At 47.7% G+C, this 26,004-nt stretch overlaps 2 protein-coding genes across 3 annotated transcripts in view; both read left to right on the top strand.

Annotated features, from left to right (window-relative positions):
- The window catches only part of WSB2 (WD repeat and SOCS box containing 2), a 75,608-nt gene that overhangs the window by 48,619 nt on the left and 985 nt on the right, over window positions 1–26,004 (top strand). The window contains exon 10 of one of the 2 annotated variants that reach the window (XM_083478752.1): window positions 14,617–14,640. The exons of the other annotated variant lie outside the window; for it this stretch is intronic. The gene's annotated coding sequence lies outside the window, so the exon portion shown is untranslated. Of the gene's footprint in view, window positions 1–14,616; window positions 14,641–26,004 lie in introns of those variants that run through there. 2 annotated transcript variants of the gene reach the window in all.
- The window catches only part of KSR2 (kinase suppressor of ras 2), a gene marked incomplete at its 3' end in the record, with an annotated part of 191,153 nt that overhangs the window by 11,404 nt on the left and 153,745 nt on the right, over window positions 1–26,004 (top strand). The window contains exons 2-3 of the mRNA XM_083478598.1: window positions 17,139–17,279; window positions 24,467–24,617. Of these exons, the coding sequence (XP_083334724.1) occupies window positions 17,139–17,279; window positions 24,467–24,617 (292 nt within the window). The remainder of the gene's footprint in view (window positions 1–17,138; window positions 17,280–24,466; window positions 24,618–26,004) is intronic.

Genomic DNA, 26,004 nt, shown 5'->3' on the forward strand with positions numbered 1-26,004 from the left:
TATTGCCTTCTTTAGTAATGACTGAAGCCCACAGGGGAATCCGGTACTGAGAGTCAGACCTCAGTGATAACAGTGGAAAAACTGTGGGTTAGCTGTAGAGAGCCTCCAGTCTCCCAGCATTTTGGGGCAGGGATATGAGCGCCTAGCAATTGTTTAGATTTGTAGAATTAAGGTGCTGTGTCACCCCATCATGACAAATCTACTTTGGAACTCATTGCTTATTGACACGAGGCAGGCTCCTTTACTCTATCCTTTTTAAAAAACCCTAATAAAAACATTTTTGTTTAGACAAGCTTCTCCAGACATGTAGAGCAGGCATCCCCAACCTTCGGCCCTCCAGATGTTTTGGACTACAATTCCCATCACCCCTGACCACCGGTCCTGTTAGCTAGGGATCATGGGAGTTGTAGGCCAAAACATCTGGAGGGCTGCAGGTTGGGGACGCCTGGTGCAGAGTGTTGATATGTGCTTTAATTTCCTTTTTAAATCCTGTTGATTTAAACGATCCCAGATTTCTCTTTGAGGTGGGATTGCTGTATTTCAAGCCTGTACTGTGTGCATTGACTTCTCCCCTGTGTTCTTTGTTGTAATGTCAGAACCTGGGACAGCACCTGGTGAAAGCTAGAGATGCAGATCAGGCCAAAAATCACATGGGGGGGTTATGTCTGAAAATATGACTACAAGTATACAACACTAGCAGGAAGTGTTAGAGAACTGGGCAAAAACAAAAAAGATGAATTTTAACAGGGAGAAATGTAAAGTATTGCACTTGGGCAAAAAAAATGAGCGGCACAAATACAAGATGGGTGACACCTGGCTTGAGAGCAGTACATGTGAAAAGGATCTAGGAGTCTTGGTTGACCACAAACTTGACATGAGCCAACAGTGTGACGCGGCAGCTAAAAAAGCCAATGCAATTCTGGGCTGCATCAATAGGAGTATAGCATCTAGATCAAGGGGAGTAATAGTGCCACTGTATTCTGCTCTGGTCAGACCTCACCTGGAGTACTGTGTCCAGTTCTGGGCACCACAGTTCAAGAAGGACACTGACAAACTGGAACGTGTCCAGAGGAGGGCAACCAATATGGTCAAAGGCCTGGCAACGATGCCTTATGAGGAACGGCTAAGGGAGCTGGGCATGTTTAGCCTGGAGAAGAGGAGGTTAAGGGGTGATATGATAGCCATGTTCAAATATATAAAAGGATGTCACATAGAGGAGGGAGAAAGGTTGTTTTCTGCTGCTCCAGAGAAGCGGACACGGAGCAATGGATCCAAACTACAAGAAAGAAGATTCCACCTAAACATTAGGAAGAACTTCCTGACAGTAAGAGCTGTTCGACAGTGGAATTTGCTGCCAAGGAGTGTGGTGGAGTCTCCTTCTTTGGAGGTCTTTAAGCAGAGGCTTGACAACCATATGTCAGGAGTGCTCTGATGGTGTTTCCTGCTTGGCAGGGGGTTGGACTCGATGGCCCTTGTGGTCTATTTCAACTCTATGATTCTATGATTCTATGATTCTAAGTGCCCAGTGCTGCTTGTAAATTCGAAGAAACTAAAATACATTGTGAATTTTATATGGAAAGGGTAATTTATGAGTTTTAGGGCTGCATGCACCCCCAACCCCACCAATCCTGCATTCTGAACTGACCTGGACAGCTCCTGCTCCAGTCCTGAATCCATTTTTATGTTTGTGCATAGGTGAGCTACAGTTTAATTAGGGTTGGCACCCAGTGTCCAAACATAGACAGAAGCTACTGCCTCCACTGGGACACGGGTGGCGCTGTGGGTTAAACCACAGAGCCTAAGGCTTGCCGATCAGAAGGCTGGTGGTTCGAATCCCCATGACAGGGTGAACTCCCATTGCTCGGTCTCAGTTCCTGCCAACCTAGCAGTTCAAAAGCATGTCAAAGTGCAAGTAGATAAATAGGTACCACTCCGGCGGGAAGGTAAATGGTGTTTCTGTGTGCTACTCTGGTTAGCCAGAAGTGGCTTAGTCATGCTGGCCACATGACCCGGAAGCTGTATGCCGGCTCCCTCGGCCAATAAAGCAAGATTAGCGCCACAACCCCAGAGTCATCCGCAACTGGACCTAATGGTCAGGGGTCCCTTTACCTTTACTGCCTCCAATATGAGAACCTTCATCCCGTGTCTGGCTACGATATCTCAAGAGCTTCTAAGTTGGTGCAGGTTGGAACCATCCTGCCAAATGTTGGCTGTGATTTTTCGGAGCCCTCCAAATTATGCAGGTTAGACCTGTCACAACAGATTTGGCAGAGACCCACCCACCAAAGGGGTTGACAATATAGTTGGAGGTGCGCAAATTAGCGTAGTTTGGACCCCATAGTTTGCTCCCCCCGATAAGTGAAGTCACACCAAAGTCATGTTTTGGTCCACCATCTTGATTCAAAATGGTGCCCGGTGCCCAAATATTGATGAAGACTGCCACCCCCACTTCAGGAACACTCGTGCTGAGATTAGCAATGATATCTGGAGAGTTTACAGAGTCTACAGAGAATGGACGGACAGAGAGGCAGACAAACCACTCCCTAAAACTGGCACCCCCAAACTCGGCCCTCCAGCTGTTTTGGGACTACAACTCCCATCATCCCTAGCATACAGGACCAGAGGTCAGGGATGATGGGAAATGTAGTCCCAAAAAACATTTGGAGGGCTGAGTTTGGGGATGCCTGCCCTAAAATATACATGTTGTTGGCATCCATCTGTCTCTGGAGACAATGGAAGAGTGAGCCTTTGCGGGTAAAGTCAAACTGTTAGAGAGTTACAGCCCCTGCTGTGGCTGTAGAGACCGGTATGGGAGAGACATGTTTTGTTGCAGCTGGGGCAGATGAAGGCATCCAGTTTTGCTGCTACAGGTGAACCATGGCTTTTCTTCTCTCTGCTCTCCTCCCAGTACAGTGGTGCCTCGCAAGACGAAAAGAATCCGTTCTGTGATTCTCTTCGTCTAGCGGTTTTTTCGTCTTGCGAAGCAAGCCCATTGATGGATTAGCGGATTAGCGCTATTAGCGGCTTTCAGCGGCTTATCTGCTGATCGGATCAGCTGATAAGCGGCTTAGCGGCTTAGAAAAAGGGGGGAAAAGGAAAAAAAAACAGCAGGAACTCGCAAGACATTTTCGTCTTGCGAAGCAAGCCCATAGGAAATTTGTTTTGCGAAGCACCTCCAAAACGGAAAACTCTTTCGTCTAGCGAGTTTTCCGTCTTGCGAGGCATTCGTCTTGCAGGGCACCACTGTAGTTATTCCTCCTCTGGTCACCACTGTGGATACAAAACCCGACTGTCTCCAGATTATCTGCAAGGGATTCCCATACAGATGAGTTAATGTCGCCCGCCTTCATGTCATGTTTTCAGACATCTTTGTAACACAGTGCTGGTCTGCCAACAGGCCTGGTACCTGAAGCCGGCTCCCTGCAGAGCACATCATTGGGGATCCTGCCATTTTCCATCCTCTGAGCATGACCAGGCCAGTGTAGACGTCACTGAGACAGGAGTGCAAACAGGCTGGGGATTTGGGCTTGGGAGAGCACATCATTGTTTGAGATTCTGTCGCGCCATCTGATGTCTAAAATTTCCCTGAAGCAGGCACGTGGAAGGCGTTGAGGCGTTGGTCCTGGCGGGTGTAAGTTGCCTATGACTCATTTCCATATAGCAGCGGGCTCATCACACAAGCCTGGTAGAGCTTCATCTTGGTATAATAATAATAGTAATAACAATAATAATATATTTATTATTTATACCCCACAGATCTGGCTGGGTTTCCCCAGCCACTCTGGGTGGCTTTCAACAAAACACTAAAATACAATAACCTATTAAACATTAAAAGCGTCCCTAAACAGGGCTGCCTTCAGATGTCTTCTAAAAGTTTGGTAGTTATTTTTCTATTTGACATCTGGTGGGAGGGCGTTCTACAGGGCGGGCGCCACCACCGAGAAGGCCCTCTGCCTGGTTCCCTGTAACTTGGCTTCTTGCAGTGAGGGAACCGCCAGAAGGCCCTTGGCACTGGACCTCAGTGTCCGGGCAGAACGATGGAGGTGGAGACGCTCCTTCAGGTATACTGGACTGAGGCCGTTTAGGGCTTTAAAGGTCAGCACCAACACTTTGAATTGTGCTCGAAAACGTACTGGGAGCCAGTGTAGGCTGTTAGCACCACATTGCCCCATATCTTTTTGGAGAGGTGAGCCATTGCCGTAGCTGCCTTCCCAATATGTTTGTCCAGCTCAGCATTGATGGGGAGGTTGCTATGTTCATCGGAACATAGGAATCTTCCCTAGATGGAGACACACTGATGAATGTGTCTGGTGGGCACACCCCTTGCTTTCATTCAAGATGCTTAGCACTTGCTTTGCATGCAGAAGTCCCCAGATGCAACCCCTCCATCTAGAACTGCCTGAAATGCTGTTGAGCTGCTGCCAGTCAGTGTATACAGTACTAAACCAGATGGACCTAGGGCCTGACTCCATACAAGGCAGCTTTCTCTGTTCGTGTGCCGTAAGGGAAGGGCTGCAGTGCAGTGGTTAGAGCATTTTGTTCAGTTGGTTAGAGCGTGGCGCTGATAATGCCAAGCTTGCAGGTTCGATCCCCGTGTGGGACAACTGCCTATTCCTGCATTGCAGGGGGTTGAACTAGATGATCCCCAGAGTCCCTTCTATGACCTGAAAGCCCCTGGTTTGAATTCTAGCATTTCCAGCTAGCATTGGCAGACAACCCTCTCTGAAACCCTGGAGAACTGCTGCCAGTTAGTGTAGACAGCACTAGCTTAGAGAGGCCTGTGGTCTGACCCGACAGCTTCCTATGATCCAGAAGAAGGGTTCTGACTAAAGTGGTACTTCAGGTTAAGTTAATTTGTTCCAGAGGTCTGTTCTTAACCTGAAACTGTTCTTAACCTGAGGTACCACTTTAGCTAATGGGGCCTCCTGCTGCCGCCGTGCCGCCGGAGCACAATTTCTGTTCTCATCCTGAAGCAAAGTTCTTAACCCAAGGTACTATTTCTGGGTTAGCGGAGTCTGTAACCTGAAGCGTATGTAACCCGAGGTACCACTGTACTTGGGCGAAACAAGTTTGACCGTCTTCCTTCCCTCCGAAAGAGAGACCTTGCTCCTGTTAAAACGGCGCCTCCCTTTTGTCTGCCCTCCGACGCACAACCAGCTGTCCTTTCGGGAGCCTGGCACAGTCCTGGGGATCATCTGTCACTATAGTCGGGCTCTCACCTAATGTTGGAAATATGCGTTCATTAAACTTTCAAGCGCAGCCTCCCTTTGCCAAGGGAGCTCTCCAAGGTGGGTTGGATTTCTGCTCCTCCTCTGACGGAATCGCTGGTTGACCTGCCGGTGGGGGACGGGCGGGCGATTGTACTCCACCTCGAGCGGCTGGCTCCGTGCCTCTAATTTATCACTATTATTATTATTTTTCTCTCCACCTGCGTTTCTCCTTTGTTTTAGCGAGATCTTAATCTCCCAGCAGGGCAGGCCGAGGGAGCAGTTTCCAGCCTCGGCTGACGTCAGTTGCAGCTCCGTCGATTAGCTGGCGCTAGGCACTGGGAGAGAGGTGCAGCTGTCGTCCCTCTCCCTGGCGACCAGGTTTAATGCCATCCTTACCACCTCTTGCTTCAGCGAGTTGACACAGTGTGGTCCTCTGAAGCTCAGCAGGGCATGTTTACTCATTTATTTCGTTGCCAAGTAGCTCTGCCCGCTCTGCACAACAACCCTGTGAGGGAGGTTAGGCTGAGAAGATGAGAAGAAGAAGAGTTTGGATTTGATATCCTGCTTTATCACTACCCAAAGGAGTCTCAAAGCGGCTAACATTCTCTTTTCCCTTCCTCCCCCACAACAAACACTCTGTGAGGTGAGTGAGGGTGAGAGACTTCAGAGAAGTGTGACTGGCCCAAGGTCACCCAGCAGCTGCATGTGGAAGAGTGGGGACGCGAACCCGGTTCCCCAGATTATGAGACTACTGCTCTTAACCACTACACCACACTGGCAGCAGCTGAGAGGCAGCAGCTGGCCCCTACGGTCATCCAGTGAGATTTATGACCGAGTCAGGATTCGAACCCTGGCCTCCCGGGTCTTAGTCTGACACTGTTACCACTGTTACCACTACACCGCACTGGCTCTCCTGTGCCTGGGGCTTGCTGTCCACACAGGCTAGCACGGAAACAGGGGTGGTGCTCGCCTCTTGAGTACATGTTAGTTTTTCCAGCAGTTGTAAGCAATGGAGGTAAAGGGGCAGTGACCCAATCGTTGTTTACTTTTCTGGCTGGTTCACCAGCTATGACCCCTCTTGGACAGAGGTGACTTGGCCACTGTCCTCCGTGCTTCATGCTGAGTTCTGGATTGGATGACTGTAATGAGTGCTCCATGAGGCTGCTCTTGGAAACTTCAGTTGGTCCAAAACGCAGCATCTGGATTACTGGATGATAATCCATTTAGATCTCGTGTAACCCCTGCTTCCTAACAGCTGCGCCAGTTGCCAGATTGTTTCTGGGCACAATTCAAGGTGCTCACATTGCCCCTATTTTCTGGAGGCAATCCTGGTTTTACAGAAGCTGTCCCGGTTTCATGATCTGATCCCAGAACGTCCTGTGTTTCCTTAGCACACCACTATTTTCATCAGAAAAATGTTAGGGGATCTGGTAAAGGTAAAGGTACCCCTGACCATTAGGTCCTGTCGGGGCCAACTCTGGGGTTGCGGTGCTCATCTCCCTTTATTGGCTGAGGGAGCCGGCGTACAGCTTCCGGGTCATGTGGCCAGCATGACAAAGCCGCTTCTGGCAAACCAGAGCAGCGCACGGAAACGCCGTTTACCTTCCCGCTGGAGCGGTTCTTATTTATCTCCTTGCACTTTGACGTGCTTTCAAATTGCTAGGTTGGCAGGAGCAGGGACCGAGCAACGGGAGTTCACCCCATCGCAGGGATTCGAACCGCCGACCTTCTGATCGGCAAGTCCTAGGCTCTGTGGTTTAACTCACAGCGCCACCCGCGTAGGACATCCCTATTTTCATCAGATAAATATTGGAGGGTATGGAGTTATGTGGCCCCCGAGCCAGGAGATATGTAACTATACAATCTTTAGAAGTCATCTGAAGGGAGCCCTATATAGGGAAGTTTTCAAAAACGGTTTGTTATATTTTTACTCATGTTGGAAGCCTCCCAGAGTGACTGGGGCAACCCAGTCAGATGGGTAGTGTATAAATAGCATTATTATTATTATTATTATTATTCAATAGGACATCCCTATTTTCATCAGAGAAATATTGGAGGCTATGACATTGGTGTTTAAAGACCTAAATAACTCGGACCCCAAATACCTGAAAGACTTCCGAAGTAGGGTTTTAGTTTGATCTAACGGGACTTTTAGGTTCTTATGTTTAGGAAGATGAATTTTACACCCCCTGGCTACTGCTTTGGAATAAAAGCAGTGAGGGATGGCAGAGGGATAGAAAGAAGATAACAATGCAATAGAAAATGTGTCTTAATTTAGGTTTAGGGTTGGACAAATCCACTGATTTCATTTTCTCTGAGTTTACGCACATACCGTACATTTAAAAGCACGTTACTTTTCCTCAGAGAATCCAGGGAACGGTAGTTTGTTGGGTGCTGGGAATTGTAGCTCTGTGAGAGGTAAACTACAGTTCCCAGGAGTCTTTGTGGGGGGGGGGAAGTCATGCGCTTTAAATGTATGGTATGTGTATGGAGCCTCAGTTTATCATCTCCCCAGCCTAAGCTTGAGTTTAGTTCCCCATATTCCCACAGCAGCTTGCGGTATATTTATTTTTAAAGTTCCTCATGAAAATTCCTCGGCATTTTAGTGAAAATGTTTCTATGACACTTTGCCTAATATGCAATTTTTTTTTTGAAGAGCAGTTTTCCCACTAAAATGCTGATGAATTTTCATGAGGAATTTTTTCCCCTTTAAATAATAATAATAATGATGATGCAAATGGATGTGCAGAACTGCACTTATGACTGGAGAAACTGAGAGAAACCAAAATGGATCGATTTACACATCTCCAGCCCACCTTTCCGATGAAGGCGAAGGTGCAACTGCTTAGTCCTCCTCTCCTATGGTAAGGCTCCATCTGCACTATACTTTTCAAGCAGTATCACCCCACTTTTAAATAGTCACGACTTCCCGCAAAGAATCCTGGGAACTGTAGTTGCCCGGGGTGCAGAGAGCTGTTGGGCAAAACCCCTATACCCTTCCCAGAACTACAATTCCCAGAGTTCCTTGGGAAGAGGCACTAACTGTTAAACCACTCCAGGAACTGTAGTTCTCTGGGGAGAACAGGGGCATCCTAAGCAGAGATGGAGCTAGCTGCTCCAGCACCCAGGGGTGGGGCCATGGGGGCGAGGCAAGTGTCCCGGGGGGTATCGCGGCAAGCATCCCAGGGGGCGAGACGCCCATGGGGGTGGAATGAGCAGCCCATGGTAGGCCACACTGCTTTGCCAGCAGCCTTCCTCCCTTCCTTTTGACAGCTTGGGGGAGGATTCCCCCCCAGGAAGCAGCCCGGGAGCGGGGGGCAATGGCGTGCTGCCCGCCCGCGACTCTCAAACCTCCCCTGAGCTGTCAAAATGGTCGGGGAAGGTCGCCGGCAAGGCAGCGCAGCGCAGCTCTGCCTCTTCCCCTGACGACTTGCTGTAGGATTGGGAGTTGCGGGTGGGCAGCGTGCTGAATGTCACCCCCCTCAGTGATGACACCCGGGACGCACCATCCCCACTGCCCCTGATCGTAACAACTGTCAGCACCCATGACAAACTATACTTCCCAGGATCCTTTGCGAACTGCTATGTTGGCAGGAGCTGGGACAGAGCAATGGGAGCTCACCCCACTGTGGGGATTTGAACCGCCAACCTTCTGATTGGCAAGCCCAAGAGGCTTTGTGGTTTAGACCATAGCGCCACCTGTGCCCCCATATCTATCTATCTATCTATCTATCTATCTATCTATCTATCTATCTATCTAGCTATCTATCTATCTGTCGTCGCCGTCATCTTCATCATCATCATCATCATCATCATCATCATCTATCTAAAGATATATAAGGCACAGCCCCCATTCGAGAGTTTGTAGTGCCATATCGCATTTAAACCACAGCAGAGGTGAGGGAGAGGGGCTGCTTAAAATGGCGGCCGCTCAAGCGCTGCTGCTGCTGCTGGCACCAACAAAGCCCAGCCCCCTTCCTCCTCTAGGCAGGGCAGGGAGAAGCCAGGAGGAGGGAGGGAGGAGGCGCCGCTGAAGATTTGGGGCAGATAAATGAAAGGGCTCCACACAGCAGAGTGTTAATCTATGAGAAATTGCTGTCCTGATCCACAGGCCCAAAGGAGGGCTCAAAGGATTGGTTGGGTGCAGGGATACCAAAGAAGGATGTCCAAAAATGTCAGAGGGATCAGTTTTAGTGCTTGATTAAAGAAAGGTGTAGACTTACAGCAAATCAGCCTGCCAGGTCTCCTAGTCTTTACTGACATGGGTCAGACACCGCAGCAAGGAGACGGCTTGTCCACACCCAAGCAAACACCCATGCGTTCTTTATACACAAAGAAGAAACACCAGTTTGGCTAGGACTACCCATCTGTCCAGGGGAGGGCACAGGTGGCAGATACCCAAATCTTACAGATAGTTCCCCCTTCAGGGCTCAGAGCCCAGCAACCCCGAGGCCACAGATAAGGAGAGCATCAAAGGGAGCCAATTAGCCTATATCAAAGCAAACGAAGAGAAACATCTATGAGCTCATGGCGAACCAATTAATTGTGGAGTTATCTTGACTGCCAAGATGGCGTTTGCAGAGCACCTGGAACGGTTCAACACACTTTCTTCCGCAGGGGGCAGTGGTGGCCATGAACTTGGAGGGCTTTAAGAGAGGATTAGACGAATTCGTGGAGCAGAGGGCTATTGAAGGCTACTAGCCAGGATTGTTATGTTCTCCCTCCACAGTCAGAGGCAGCAATGCTTCTGAATACCAGTTGCTGGAAACCACAGGAAGGGAGAGTGATCTCATGCCCAGGTCCTGATTGTGGGTTTCCCCTTGGGGCATCCTGTCTGCCACTGTGAGAACAGGATGCCGTAACAGATGGGCCATTGCTCTTCTTGTGTTCTTACCATCTTATTGGAAGTATCTGATATTATGGGAGCAGAACTCTTCTGAGTCAACCTACTTGGATCCAGCTTCTTACTCTTTGTCTCCCCTTCAGGTTCTGATACTTCCCGGGTCCCCAGTTTCACCCCCCACAACCCACTGGGACTTTCCCTGGGGTCATCAAGTGCCATCTCCCCAAACTCCTCCCATTGCTGCCAAGGACTGGACCATTCCTTCCATGGCATCTCCAAGGGCCTCTGGGCCTCGGCCCAGTATACCTGAAGGAGCGTCTGCACCACCACCATTCAGCCCGGACACTGAGGCCCAGCTCTAAGGGCCTTCTGGTGGCTCCCTCACTGCAAGAAGTGAGGTTACAGGGAACCAGGCAGAGGGCCTTCTCGGTGGTGGCGCCTGCCCTGTGGAACGCCCTCCCATCAGATGTCAAGGAAATAAACCAACTATCTGACTTTTAGAAGACCCTTACGGGGTCCTCGCTGCGGGATCACATTCACCTGGTGCTATACCAGCTGCACTGGCTCCCCGTGGAGTACAGGATCAGGTTTAAGGTGCTGGTTTTAACCTTTAAAGCCCTATAATGCCTAGGACCCTCGTACCTATGGGACCGCCTCTCCTGGTACGTCCCACAGAGGACCTTACGGTCTTAAAACAAAAACATCTTGGAGGTCCCAGGCCACAGAGAGGTTAGGCTGGCCTCAACCAGAGCCAGGGCTTTTTCAGCTGTGGCTCCGATCTGGTTGAACGCAAGGGCCTGCAAGACAGAGCTGTTCCACCAGGCCTTTGGCCAAGGCACAGCCCGACCCCTTCCTTTGGTAATTCTTCACAGAACTCTAGCCCAATGGTTGCCATTAAGTTGATTATGAATTGATTTTAGAATGCTGTATTATTTTACTGTTGCTAGCCGCTCTGAGCCCAGCTTTCGCTGGGGAGGATGGGATATAAAGAAATAAATTATTATTATTATTATTATTATTATTATTATTATTATCTGAAGGCAGCCCTGTTTAGGGAAGTTTTTAATGTTTGATGTTTTATCGTGGTTTTAATATTCTGCTGGGAGCCGCCCAGAGTGACTGGGGAAGCCCAGCTAGATGGGCGGGGTATAAATAATAAATGATGATCATGATGATGACGACAGTAGCAATGGTTGGCAAGGCTCCCCCCTTTCCTATTTGTGAAGAAGGGAGAAACTTTCAATTGAGTCTGATCCATTAGTGTGGATGGGGTGCTGCCCTCAGCCAGCCCCTACCAGCCTGCCTGGTTTCCTCATAACCAGCCCAGGGGATGGTCCTGGTTGTCAGCTTCCTCCTCCTCAGTCTCACAGAATGAAGAATGTGGGCAAAAATAGAATTAGCTGCCTCTGCCTGCCATTGGCTCTGGCTCCCCCTGCTGTTCGGCTCCCTGCCTTCCGCCCTACTATTCCAGAGCGCGCCAGCTACCACTGGGTGTGGTTGATCCATTTTCTTGAAGGAAACCTGTTGTGGAGTCCTGAGGCAGTTGAGCAGCTACTGACTCTCCCCTCTCATCACACCGCTCCCCCCTTCTCCCCCTTGCCTGCCATCTCCATGGAGAATAAGCTGTTTGAGGGACACAGAGAGGGGGCTGAGGATAAATATTTTCTCTTATCGCCTCGTAGCCACAATCTCTATTCAGGTATCAGCTTGCAGGTTGCGCTTTTGAAATGAGGAGAGCCTGGGCTTGTCCTGGGCAAAAGAGGTGGAGAAATGAGCACCACTATTATTCTGCATGAAGAGCTGCAGAGCTTTTGTCTGCTTTTACTTACACTTAATATTTGCATACCCTCCTTTTCTGTTTAAACCCATAACAAGGGATGGACAGAGAACCTGTCTATTTCTGTTTCTCATTTTTCCAATCCTAAGTTCTCCACATTTCCACACCAGTTTGCAATTTTTTAAAAAACGAAGTCCTCATGAAATTCATAAGCATTTTAAGTGTGAATTTCTCCCAACTATACACACTGTTTGCATGCAATTTCCCCCGATATACACACTTTTGCAAAGCGATTTTCCTAATGCAATGCATCTTTCCATGTTATCATCATCATTATTACTAAAGTTCACTTGTGTGCAGACTTTAGTATATGTATATTTGCACACATTACTTGGTTAGAGAACTGCCTTGCTGCCTTGCAAAATTCAGAGGAGAGTGAATTTCAGAGGACGGCCGTGTGTTTCAGTTTGCATATTGTTTTACAAATTGCAAATTAAGGGTTATGATTGCCTTAAAATGTGAACTGAGTTGAATTTCTCTCCTATCCCAACTCATAACCAAAGCGACTTGCAATGCCAGGAGAACAGGATACAATGAGGAAATAAAACACTGAATGGATAGATCTCTGAGGACAGTGTTTTTTTATTTATCTATTCACTCATTCACTTTATTTATTCATTTATTTAATAACTTTATATCTCAATTTTTCTCCAAGCAGCTCATAGTGGTTCTCCTCCCTCCTCCTCATTTTATCCTCACAACAACCCTGTGAGGTAGGGTAGGCTGAGAGGCAGTGACTGGCCCAAGGCCACTTCAATGAGCTTCATGGCTGAGTGGGGATTTGAACCCTGGTCCTTCCAGGTTCAACACTCTGTGCCACACTGCATGTCTGTCCCTCCCCTTCCTCCCTAAAAGGTTAGCTCCCTTACACAGAAGGCAGAAGGGAACAGGACCCTGGACAGCTGCAAGAGAGCCCTGCAGGCTGGCACCCCACTGCCAGAGATGTTGTCTAAGCAAGGAGCTGAGGGTAACCAAAACTCCATGTAGCCTGAAGGCCAGGGGTGTTGTCTGTTCCATATCTCTGGATTGCAACAGAGGCACCTCCTAATTTTGCAGCCTGTGGCTTCAGCAAGGTTTGGGAAATGAAAATACCGCAGTAGACTTATTCTTTGAGGATGGTGGCGTGGCAGGACTTTGCCCTCTGATGGAGCAGTGCTTAATAATAATAATAATAATAATAATAATAATAATAATAATAATATATACCCTGCCCCCTCTGGGCGGCTTCCAACATATTATTAAAAATACAATAAAAGATCAAACATTAAAAACTTCCCTAAACATGCCTGCCTTCAGATGTCTTCAAAAGTCAGATAGATGTTTATATCTGATGGGAGGGCATTCCACAGGGTGGGTGCCACTACCGAGAAGGCCCTCTGCCTGGTTCCCTACTTACTTCTTGCAGTGAGGGAACCACCAGAAGGCCCTCAGAGCTGGACCTCAGTGTCCAGGCTGAATGATGGGGGTGGAGACGCTCCTTCAGGTATACTGGGCTGAGGCCCAAGTACTGGAGCAATTTTCCACAAGTAAATAGCTCAGACCAGGGGTAGGCAACCTAAGGCCCGGGAGCCGGATGTGGCCCAATCACCTTCTCAATCCGGCCTGCAGATGGTCCGGGAATCAGCGTGTTTTTACATGAGTAGAATGTTTCTTTTCATTTAAAATGCATCTCTGGGTGATTTGTGGGGCATAGGAATTCATTCATTATCCCCCCCCCCAAAATATAGTCTGGCCCCCCCCCCAAGGTCTGAGGGACAGTGGACTGGCCCATGGCTGGAAAAGTTTGCTGACCCCTGATTTAAGAGAACACTGTAAACAACTAAAAACTTTGGCAGGATTTGAGTAATGCTTGTAATGTACGAATAACTATGGTAAAAATGAATTATTTTTTGTTTAAAAAAAGGAGAGAAAGTAATGGGGGGGGGAATTGATAATGGTAACCCTGGAAGGGCGGAGAGGATTCAAAGGATTCAGGGAATCCTAAACAATGAGGTGGATGTTTTGTTTGAATTTAAATTTTTTATGTAAAACTCAATAAAAATACAGTGGTACCTCAGGTTACATGCGCTTCAGGCTACATATGCTTCAGGTTACAGTCTCCGCTAACCCAGAAATAGTGCTTCAGGTTAAGAACTTTGCTTCAGGATGAGAACAGAAATTGTGCTCTGGAGGCGTGGCGGCAGCAGGAGGCCCCATTAGCTAAAGTGGTGCTTCAGGTTAAGAACAGTTTCAGGTTAAGAACAGACCTCCAGAATGAATTAAGTACTTAACCCGAGGTACCACTGTATATTAAAAAAGAAAAGAAAAAGAGATTGACAGAGCAGTGCTCTGTTTGTACTGTAGGTGACATTCAAGCCACACAGAAACCAGAGGTTTCTACAGATAATTTACCTCACAAAGGAAAACCTCTCTCCCTCCTCCATCCAGGCAAGCAAGAGGCTTTATCAAAGTTCAAGGGGCACATTTCAGCCAGGCAAAGAATCTGAGCATCACCAGTGAGAGTTGTGGCCTGGGAAGAGTCCTGAGGTCCGAGCAGAGAGTAATGGAGGGCCACATTCACATCCCCCCCACCCCACCCCAGGCCTGAAGTTCCTCATCCCTGTGCCAGCATCTGCCAACACACACCTGGTGAAGTCATATCCGGCTCACAACCTGACAGTTATTCTTTTGGGGAGCACACGTCCTCCTGTCTTGTACAGTGGTACCTCGGGTTACATACACTTCAGGTTACATACACTTCAGGTTACAGACACCGCTAACCCGGAAATATTACCTCAGATTAAGAAGGTTAAGAATGTTAAGAATTGCTTCAGGATGAGAATAGAAATCGTGGACGGCAGCATGGCGGCAGCAGGAGGCCCCATTAGCTAAAGTGATGCTTCAGGTTAAGAAAAGTTTCAGGTTAAGAACGGACCTCCGGAACGAATTAAGTACTTAACCCGAGGTACCACTGTACTCTCTACAAAGACCTGAGGAACGAGATCATCACCCCACTCGTACTAACCATCCCAGGGCACTCCACCACTGCCACAATGTCCTTTCTTCTATCAGATCAAAATGAGCAGATAACAGGCAAAGGTTGCTAGGTTCATAGCAGGGGCAATCAGAATAAGGGCCACTAACTGACGGCTGATTCAGGACGTTAAAATTGTGCTCTTATATCCAATTTCCTTTTCTGCGTATACTGTAATGTTTTACTGTTGCTATGGCCATTGGCTAATGCAAATAAAGTTTTATCTATCTTTTGGGGCGCTGCTACGAGACACCCTTTGGTGTCTCTGCAGGGGAAGAACCAGCAAGGCTACGAAAAAGGATGAAGAGGCAGACACCCCTGGATATATAACGCAGTGCCACCTTGTGTCAGGAATGGTGAGCTGCAACTTAGCAGGGACGCCGTTGACGGGTTCATGATGCCCAGCATGGAGAGAAGTTTTTCTCCAATTCTCATAGCACTTGGACCGTGGACAAGCTGAATGCTGGAGGTTTAAGGGCAGATAAAAGAAAGGACTTATCCATGTGTGCGGCACGTTGTTAAACTGTGGAACTCGCTGCCGCAGGACACACTGATGGCCACCAATTTGGATGGCTTTAAATGAGGGATTGGATAATAATAATAAATTATTATTTATACCCCACCCATCTGGCTGGGCTTCCCCAGCCACTCTGGGCGGCTTCCAACACAATATTAAAATACAGTAATGCATCAAACATTAAAAGCTTCCCTAAACAGGGCTGCCTTCAGGTGTCTTCTAAAAGCCTGGTAGTTGTTGTTCTCTTTGACATCTGGTGGGAGGGCGTTCCACAGGGCGGGCGCCACTACCGAGAAGGCCCTCTGGCTGGTTCCCTGTAACTTGGCTTCTTGCAGTGAGGGAACTGCCAGAAGATCCTCGGAGCTGGACCTCAGTGTCCGGGCAGAATGGTGGGGGTGGAGACATTCCTTCAGGTATACTGGGCTGAGTCTGTTTAGGGCTTTGAAGGTCAGCACCAACACTTTGAATTGTCCTCAGAAATGTACTGGGAGCCAATGTAGGTTGCTCAGGACTGGTGTTATGTGGTCTTGGTGGCCACTCCCAGTCCCCAGTCTAGCTGCCTGGAGGAAAAGGCTATGCTCTATACCCCCACTGTCAGAGGCAACGCCTCTGAATATCCATAGGGGGAAACCGCAGGAGTTCTTGTGTTTGGGTCCTGTTTGCAGGGTTTCCTATTGGGGCATCTGGTTGGCCAATGGGAGAACAGGATGCTGGACTAGACGGGCCATTGGCTGGATCCAGCAGGCTCCTCTTACAAACTTATGTAAGTTTTGGTCAACTCTGTGAGCCTGCGTGCCAGCGATGGCCTTGGCCAGAGGCAAAAGGAGTTAGAGCGATGAGGGCAATTTTTTGCTTTTGTGCAATAGGCTGGCTTAACAACAACAAAACGAAATACCTTTTTCAGTCTGCTTTGAAAATGGCAGTGACCAGGAAGTGGGGTTTTTTGTTTGTTGCTTAAATCCTTTCGCAATAATAATAATAATAATAATAATAATAATAATAATAATAATATCATTATTGCATTATGAAAGGGGATCTCTGAGATTTGAAATAACTGGAACACAAGGTTTGTAACTCTGTTGTGCCTGGATCTTATTTGCGTTTACCTGTTGGGCTTTCTGAGTTCTTTTTGATTTTGGATTTTTTTAAAAAAATCTTTGTAAAAGAAAAGGAAAGAAAGAAGCCTATGAAGAATGTGGTGTGGTAAACTTGAGCAAAATTACCAAGAATGAAATATATACTTCCGTTTCCATGGGAAATAAAATAAGTGTGTGGTGTATGATTGACTCTTAATTTCAGGGTCATGGGTTCGAGTCTCACCTTGGGCAAAAGATTCCCGAATTGCAGGGACTTGGACTAGTCCTTCCAACCCTACAATTCTATAGTTCTATGACTCTCCTCGTAACCACTTTGGGGTCTGCCCCCACTCCTTACTAGCCATGGTGGCTAGATTCTGCCCCCACTGTCAGTTGCAATATACCCCTGTGTACCACTTTTATTTATTTATGGAAAACATTTGAAAGAAATAAATAAATGGCGGCGACACCCGCAGGTGTGATTCATTGGGGGCCAGGCTGCGAACTGCTAGAGGGTGCGGAAGGGACCATGGTGGGGAGAGGAGGGGGTAACATGCCTAGGGGGTGGGCGGGATCTCCTGACAGACAGCTGCCTTGACTCCGCCTACCTCCTGTCTCTTCCCAACCCTTTCTGTTTTCCAGAGCAAACTGGTGAAGTACTTCAGCCGCCAGCTCTCGTGCAAGAGGAAAGTGGCCCTCCAGGAACGCAATGCCAAGCTCGAGGGCTTCCCGCAGCTCCTGCACTGGTTCCGCATTGTCAACGTCCGCAAGGAGGTCATGGAGGTGAGCTGCGCACAGGGTCTCGTAGGGGTTGGCCCCTGCCTCTTCCCAGGCCTCCCTCCTCCAGCTTCTTGTCCCTCCAGCCCCCCTCCTCCCCTTCCTCTGTTCTGTGTGCCTTTGATGGTGCTCTACGAATTTTGGAGCAAGCACAATAAGACGGGGACCAAACTGGGGTCGCTAAGAAGCACAGTGGAAGAATCATGTGCTGCGATCTCACAGTGCTGAGGTGTTAATTAGGTGATGTAAAGCAGAGGCGGGGGACATGGGTGGCGCTGTGGGTTAAACCACAGAGCCTAGGACTTGCTGATCAGAAGGTCAGTGGTTCGAATCCCCGCAACGGGGTGAGCTCCTGTTGCTCGGTCCCTGCTCCTGCCAACCTAGCAGTTTGAAAGCATGTCAAAGTGCAAGTAGATAAATAGGTACCGCTCTGGCGGGAAAGTAAACGGCATTTCCGTGCGCTGCTCTGGTTTGCCAGAAGCAGCTTAGTCATGCTGGCCACATGACCCAGAAGCTGTACGCCGGCTCCCTCGGCCAATAAAGTGAGATGAGCGCCGTAACCCCAGAGTCGGTCACGACTGGACCTAATGGTCAGGGGTTCATTTACCTTTACCTAAAGCAGAGGCAGTTGAAAGCACACTGAGAAACTGAGGTTCTCTGCAAACCTTCACTTCACTTATGTTTCTTGTTTTTTAAAAAAGTTTCTACAGTGGTACCTCGGTTGTCGAACATCTCGTAAGCCGAACCTTTCGGTTTTCGAATGCCGAAAACCCAGAAGTAAATGCTTCTGTTTTCAAATGCGCCTCGGAAGTCGAACCCTTTGCGCCTCGGTTTTCGAACATTACAGAAGTCGAACGGTCTTCCAGAACAGATTACATTCGACAACCAAGGCACCACTGCATTAAATATTGTATTGCATTACAAAACAGCCAAATAAACAAGGGGAAATACATCTAGCGTCTCCCCTTTCGATTCATAGAGTCTTTTACGCAGTTGCTTTATGAGACGCTATTGTCAATAGACATCATGTGGTTGGAGGGGAAAGAGAGGGAGATGCGGGGGTAAACAATGGGTGCACATGGAGATAGATAAAATCAGAAACATCTTCACTACCTGTTGCTCCAAAACAAACTAAGGAAAATTCCCACGACACTAAACAGGTCCACACAGTCCATGCTTAAAGCATGGAAGGAAGAAGTAGGAACACGGACCCCAACCGCATCCCATCACCCTTATTCTATCATTCAGCCCAAAGCATCCATATAAAAAGGCCTGGCAGGCTAAAAGTCTATCATATTGCTGACTTTTACACTTCACTTCTTCTTCTTTTTTGTAACATAAAAACTTCATTAGGGCCAAAATTCACAATGTGGTATGTGGTTACAAAGAACCGTTCCTAGGATTGCCGTATTTTGAACCAGGGGCCTTGTAGTTATAACTCTAACACAGGCATAGGCAAACTCGGCCCTCCAGATGTTTGGGACTACAAATCCCATGATCCCTAGCTAACAGGACCAGTGGTCAGGGATGATGGGAACTGTAACCCCAAAACATCTGGAGGGCCGAGTTTGCCTATGCCTGCTCTAACAGTAGTTTGATCTCCAGTAATGAGTACATGATCATGTTTAAATCCATGCAAATAACGTATTTCACTGGCAGATCTCCACAGGCTGGTCCTTTTTGAAAGGGACGAAAGGAGGCCAAGATATGGTCAGTTGGCAACCCCTGACTCTTTTCCAAACTACAATTTCTGCTGACTCTCCCAGGAAGCAGTTTTTGAGATATGAATATACAATGACTCAGCAGAACCCACCTATGGCAGCATCATCATCTACCAGTGTGGTGTAGTGGTTAAGAGCGGTAGACTTGTAATCTGGGGAACCGGGTTCGCTTCCCCGCTCCTCCACATGCAGCTGCTGGGTGACCTTGGGCTAGTCACACTTCTCTGAAGTCTCTCAGCCTCACTCACCTCACAGAGTGTTTGTTGTGGGGGAGGAAGGGAAAGGAGAATGTTAGCCGCTTTGAGAACCCTTCGGGTAGTGATAAAGCAGGATATCAAATCCAAACTCTTCTTCTTCTTCTTCTACTACTACTACTCAGCCAGTCACCTTTCTTCTCTCTGTCCCCTTATGATGTGAAGCTTGCTTGACAGATGACAACCGGCCATTGATTACTGGTGCTTGAGTGTACTAGTACTGTATCCACTTTATCAAAATGATTGTCGGTTTTATTGCTTTTATATATTCTCTGATCAAATCCCTTTTTTAAGGTAAGAGACAAATAAAAGGAAGCACTCCCAAACATAAGCCGCACTCTCCTTCCAATTTCAGACCCTGAAAAGTTAAAAGTGCGGCCACACTTCTTTGATGCACTGTCTCCACAGGTCCACAAGAGGGCAGCATTGCTCAACTCTGTGAGTCTTTTTCCACGAGGAAAAACAACTTTGGCTTCCTAAATAAAGCTCAACAACTCCGACAATGGGTAGATCACTGCCAGTTTTTTAAATACAGACTCTTGGAAGTTGGACGCCCTGATCTGGCTCATATGCATAGGCTTAGCTGGCAGCTCCTGACTAAAACACCTCCTTTTTTTAGCATTAAAGGGAGCAAAATGAGAAAAAAAATGGATTTTTCCTTTTATGTTGGGTCACTTTCTCAGTGTAAAATCTGAAAAGCGACATAGGACCACAAGAAGCTGCCTTAGCCAGGCCCTTGGTCCATCTAGCTCAATACAGGCAACTCTGACCGGCAGCAGCGGTTCTCCAGGGTTTGGGGCAAGGGACATTCTTAGCCTTAACGGAAGATGCTGAGAGTTGAACGGGACCTTCTGTGAGCAAGGCAGATGCTCTACCCTTGAAAGTATCCAGCAATATCAAGTTACAGGAAAACTGGTGCTATTTACAGTAATCCTTCTAGTTGGTTAATTGGTTCGGCAACTTCCACGCACATGACATGTGATGCTAATTAGCTCCCCCAAGAGTTAAATGATAACTAATCAGAGGCAGCTACAGGAGAGCTATGAGATTCAGGTGAGGGTCAGGTGGCTTGTCAATCCCAGCAGGTACAGTGGTACCTCGGGTTAAGTACTTAATTCATTCCGGAGGTCCGTTCTGAAACTGTTCTTAACCTGAAGCACCACTTTAGCTAATGGGGCCTCCCGCTGCCGCTGCACTGCCGGAGCACGATTTCTGTTCTCATCCTGAAGCAAAGTTCTTAACCTGTGGTACTATTTCTGGATTAGCGGAGTCTGTAACCTAAAGCGTATGTAACCTGAAGCGCATGTAACCCGAGGTACCACTGTATATAAGAGGATGACCCGGCCTGCCTAGTCTTTTACCTGTGGTAAGCAAATCTTGAAACTATAAACCGCTTCTGATAATACCCAGGAAACACCAAGAGACACAGCTCAGCAGAAGACCATCTGTTTGCATGCAGAATTTCCCAGGTTCAGACCCTGAAGGCATCTCCTGCCAGGGCTGACAGAGAGACCCTTATCTGTAACTTTGCTGCCAGTCTGTGCAGACAGTCCTGAGCTCGATGGACCAACGGTGGCCTTCCAGGCATTTTCATCTGGCCCTTGAGACTCTGCCCAGTTCCTGCCCCTCTTTAGCCCTGCTTTGTCTTCTAGGGTTGGGCTGTCCAACCTCTCTGCCCAAGCAGGCTGCAAAAGTCCTTTGACATAGATAGTATTGTTTCTTTTTTTCAATCTCACTCACTTCTTTCTTTCTTTCCCCCCCACACTCTATCTTTTTATAGATGAAATTTTCTTAATAAAATATTATTAATCGTAAAAACAACAACACACAGACCCCAGGGGCTGCACACCGAATTTTAATTTCCGTATCATAAATCAAAGCTGTTCGCAGTATAGTTAATATTATTTAATATGCATGGTTAATGGCTCAAATGTGTCCTTGAACTGCAATGGGGCCTCTTAGAATCATAGAATTGTAGAGTTGGAAGGGATTCCCAAGGGTCATCTAGATCAACCCCTATAATTCAGGAATCTCAACTAGACCATACGTTACAGGTGGCCATCCGACCTCTGCTGCAGGGATACTGGAGTGGTTTGCTGGTTCCTGCTCCAAGTGGATCACGTTTGGTCAAAACTCTCCACTATGACCTGTCCATCTTGGGTGTCCCTGCACGGCATCGCTCATAGCTTCTCTGAGTTATTCAAGCCCCTTTGCCACGACAAGGCAGTGATCCATGAAGGGGCAACATCTGCTTAAACCCCCCCAAAGAAGGAGAGTCTACCACCTCCTGAGCGAGACCTTTCCACTTTCGAACAGATCTTACTGTCAGAAAGTTCTTCCTGGTGTTTACTCGGAATCTCTTTTGCGTTTAGTTGGAATCTTTGCATTGTTCTGTATAATTGCGGTTTCAACGAAAGATCTTTTGTTCAGTTCAAATCTCTCTCTCTCTTTAAAAAACATTTATTCAAAAGTTACAATGCAGTACATTTTCAACCAATATCTGCAGTTCAAATATCTGAAACCACCATTCTGCCTGAGCCCCACAGGAGCCCCATAGGGCGAGGTTACGCTTATTTCGCAGGAGAGCTGTTTGCGATGTCACCAGGTAATCTTCGCTACCCAGAGAAAACTCCCAGTTGCCCTTGGCAACCGAGCAAGTGACTGAACAGCTCGATGTCACATTCAGAAATGCAACTCGTTAATACCTTCTTGGCTTCTTGCTTTTTTGCAAAAGTCTCTTGGAGAGCCCAGTACCTGGGAGCGATCTTGCCCACCCCCGCAGCGCCTTAAATTGCCCCGAGGTGCCGAGGCGCACCGACCATTTCCATGGGATTGCTGGCCCTTGGCTATTTCTAGGAATAGAAACTTCATAAATATTGAATCTGTTACTTACCTTGGCTCCATCTGCAGCACACGTTTAAAGCGGTGTTGTAACCCTTAAAGCAGCCCTGGGTTCCCTCAGAGAATCCTGGGAGCTGTAGTTTGTTACAGGTGCTGAGAGTTGTTAGGAGACTCCCCACACCCTGTTCCCTTCACAGAGCTACTGTTCCCAGAGTGGTTTAACAACCTCTCCCTCTTCCAGGGAGCTCTGGGAATTGTAGCTCTTGTGAGGGGAACAGAGATCTCCTAGCAACTCTGAGCACCCTTGGCAAACTACAGTTCCCGGAATCCTTGAGAGGAAACCAAGACTATTTAAAATGGTACAACACTGCTTTAAATGCATAGTGCAGATGACAACATTTTAAGATCCAGGGAGGAGAGAAAAGCAGCGTGTTTATACTCTCCAACATTTCTCCAATAAAAACAGGGACATCCTATTTAATAATAATAATAATAATAATAATAATAATAATACAGTCAAATCTCGGATCATGAACGCCTTTGTTTTGGAGTGTTTTGGCTCCTGAGTGCCAAAAAACCCGGATGTAAATGCTCCAGTTTTAAAACGTTTTTTGGAAGCTGAACGTCTGACATGTCTTCCGCTTGAGTGCAGGAAGCTCCTGCAACTGATCGGAAGCCGTGCCTTGGTTGCTGAACACTTCAGAAGCTGAATGGACTTCCAGAATGGATTATGTTCGACAACTGAGGTTTGACTGTAATAATAATAATAGTAATAATTTTATTATTTGTACCCTGCCCAGCTGACTGGGTTGCCCCAGCCACTCTGGGCAGCTTCCAACATATATAAAAACACAATAGAACATTAAAAAACTCCCATGTAAATCAAATCAATAGACCAATATATATATAACTGGATCACCCCTTAAGGAAAGCCTTGCATTAGTAGTAGCAGTCATTGGGAGCAGGTGCCTCTTGGAGCTGGTAGGGTGCTAGGCATGGAGACCAACAGTAAAGGGACCCCTGACCATTAGGTCCAGTCATGGCCGACTCTGGGGTTGTGGCGCTCATCTCGCTTTATTGGCTGAGGAAGCCGGCGTACAGCTTCTGGGTCATGTGGCCAGCATGACTAAGCTGCTTCTGGCGAACCAGAGCAGGGCACGGAAACGCCGTTTACCGTATTTTTCACTCTATAAGACGCACCAGACCATAAGACTGGTTTCTGGAGGAGGAAAACAAGGGGAAAAAAATTCTGAATCCCAGAAGCCAGAACAGCAAGAGGGATCGCTGCGCAGCGAAAGCAGCGATCCCTCTTGCTGTTCTGGCTTCTGGGATAGCTGCGCAGCCTGCATTCACTCCATAAGAAACACACACATTTCCCCTTACTTTTTAGGAGGGGAAAAGTGAGTCTTATAGAGCAAAAAATACGGTACCTTCCTGCCGGAGTGGTACCTATTTATCTACTTGCACTTGACGTGTTTTCAAACTGCCAGGTTGGCAGGAGCAGGGACCGAGCAACGGGAGCTCACTCCGTCACGGGGATTCAAACCGCCAACCTTCTGATTGGCAACCCCAAGAGGCTCAGTGGTTTAGACCACAGTGCCACCTGCGTCCCTTAGACCAACAGTAGGTGGCGCTAAAGACAAAGGCAGACAGAGGCCAATTTAATTCCAGTTTTGATCCCATCCTCCCTGCTGGGGTAGCACTGAGATGGGGTGGGGAGTGGGGAGGAAGCTGCCAGGCAAGGTCCCTGCCCTGGATGTGCTGTAAAGAAGAAGTCAGGCAGGCAGGTAGGGACTAGTTAAGTGCCCCATTTGCCCTGGGTTGTATCCAATATTACCATTTAATTTTTGCCTGGTTTTGTGCCTACAAAATAAAAAGAAAAGATTAAAAAAATGTAAACCATAATGCGACACAGCCTGGAAGGACAGAAGTCCAAAAATACAGTGTGGTTCCAAAGGGATAATAAAGTGTTAACTCATTCAAAGGTTCCCTTTACTAATAAGAAAAGTATGTAAAAATTAGAGTTTTCTCCACCTGTGAGTTCCACAGAATCAATAACAGAGGGTCTATAAAGCCTTAGAAGAGCCAGACATTCGCTTATGCCGGTGACACAGAGCACCTGTCTGCCTCAACATTCATATAAGAAATTGCACCCAAAATTTGTCCTCCTCTCAGCAAACCCATTGGAATGAAGGAACCTGATTCAAACAGGACCATTAATCCCAGCGGGTCTTTTCTGAGTAGGATTTATTTGGCTGCAACCCTTTACATTTCAGGAGGATGCGATTGAGTTGTTGATCTCTGGCAGATTCGCTTGGCCTGATGAGACTCCCTTCCTTCGTCTTATGACACTTGCCTTCCCCCTTCCTCCCTCTAGGAAATCACTCCTGGCCAGTTGAACCTGGAGGACCTTCTGGAGATGACGGACGAGCAGGTCTGCATGACGGTGAAGAAGTTTGGGGCCAACCAGGAAGAATGCGCAAGGCTCAACGCCTCCCTCTCCTGCCTCCGGAGCGTCCATAAATCAGGTGCGAAGGTGTGCTCTCCCTCCCTCCCTTGCTGATGACTGGGTGTCTAACTTTCAGTGGAGAACCCTGGGGCCCTCCCAGTCAGGTTAAATAATAATAATAATAATAATAATAATAATAATAATAAAATTAATAGTTTTATAATTTATACCCTGCCCATCTGGCTGGGTTTCCCCAGCCACTCTGGGTGGTTTCCAACTGAATATTAAAAACAATACAGCATTAAAAACTTCCCTAAACAGGGCTGCCTTCAGATGTCTTCTAAAAGTCAGATACTTGTTTATTTCCTTGACATCTGATGGGAGGGCGTTCCACAGGGCGGGCGCCACCACCAAGAACACCCTCTGCCTGGTTCCCTGTAACCTCACTTCTCGCAGTGAGGGAACCGCCAGAAGGCCCTCGGAGCTGAACCTCAGTGTCCGAGCTGGATGATGGGGGTGGTGACGCTCCTTTAGGTATACAGTATATATATATATATATAGAATATATATATTCTAACCCCAGGCTTCAGGACCTTATCTCCAATGGCCCATCTAGTCCAGCGCCCTGTTCTCACAATTACCACACTGACCTGAGTGCAACAGCGCTCTCCCCTCCAGCAGCTGGTATTTAGAAGCAATGCCGTCAGTCATGGCTAGTACCCCCCCCCAGTAGCCTCCTCTTCTTCCCTGAATTTTCCCAACCCTCTTTTAAAACCATCTAAGTTGGTGGCCAAGGGACGCGGGCGGCAAAGGGATGTGGGTGGCGCTGTGGGTTAAACCACAGAGCCTAGAACTTGCCGATCAGAAGGTCGGCGGTTTGAATCCCCATGATGGGGTGAGCTCCCATTGCTCGGTCCCTGCTCCTGCCCACCTAGCAGTTCAAAAGCACCTCAAAGTGCAAGTAGATAAATAGGTACCACTCCAGTGGGAAGGTAAACGGCGTTTCCGTGCACTGCTCTGGTTCGCCAGAAGTGGCTTAGTCATGCTGGCCACACGCTGGCTCCCTCGGCCAATAAAGTGAGATGAGCGCCGCAACCCCAGAGTCGGTCACGACTGGACCTAATGGTCAGGGGCCCCTTTACCTTTTTAAGTTGAAATAAAAAAATTCCTTCCAGTAGCACCTTAAAGACCAACTAAGTTAGTTCTTGGTATGAGCTTTCGTGTGCATGCACACTTCTTCAGATACTGTGTATCTGTGTATCTGAAGAAGTGTGCATGCACACGAAAGCTCATACCAAGAACTAACTTAGTTGGTCTTTAAGGTGCTACTGGAAGGAATTTTTTTATTTTGACTATGGCAGACCAACACGGCTACCTATCTACTTTTTAAGTTGGTGATGGTCACTGCCTTCTGTGGGAGGTAGGTTTGCAGTTTAGCTAGGTGTCCACCGCTGGCGTGTGGCTCT

Source organism: Podarcis liolepis, assembly GCF_965112155.1.
Source record: "Podarcis liolepis genome assembly, chromosome: 15".
Taxonomy (NCBI): Eukaryota; Metazoa; Chordata; class Lepidosauria; order Squamata; family Lacertidae; genus Podarcis; species Podarcis liolepis.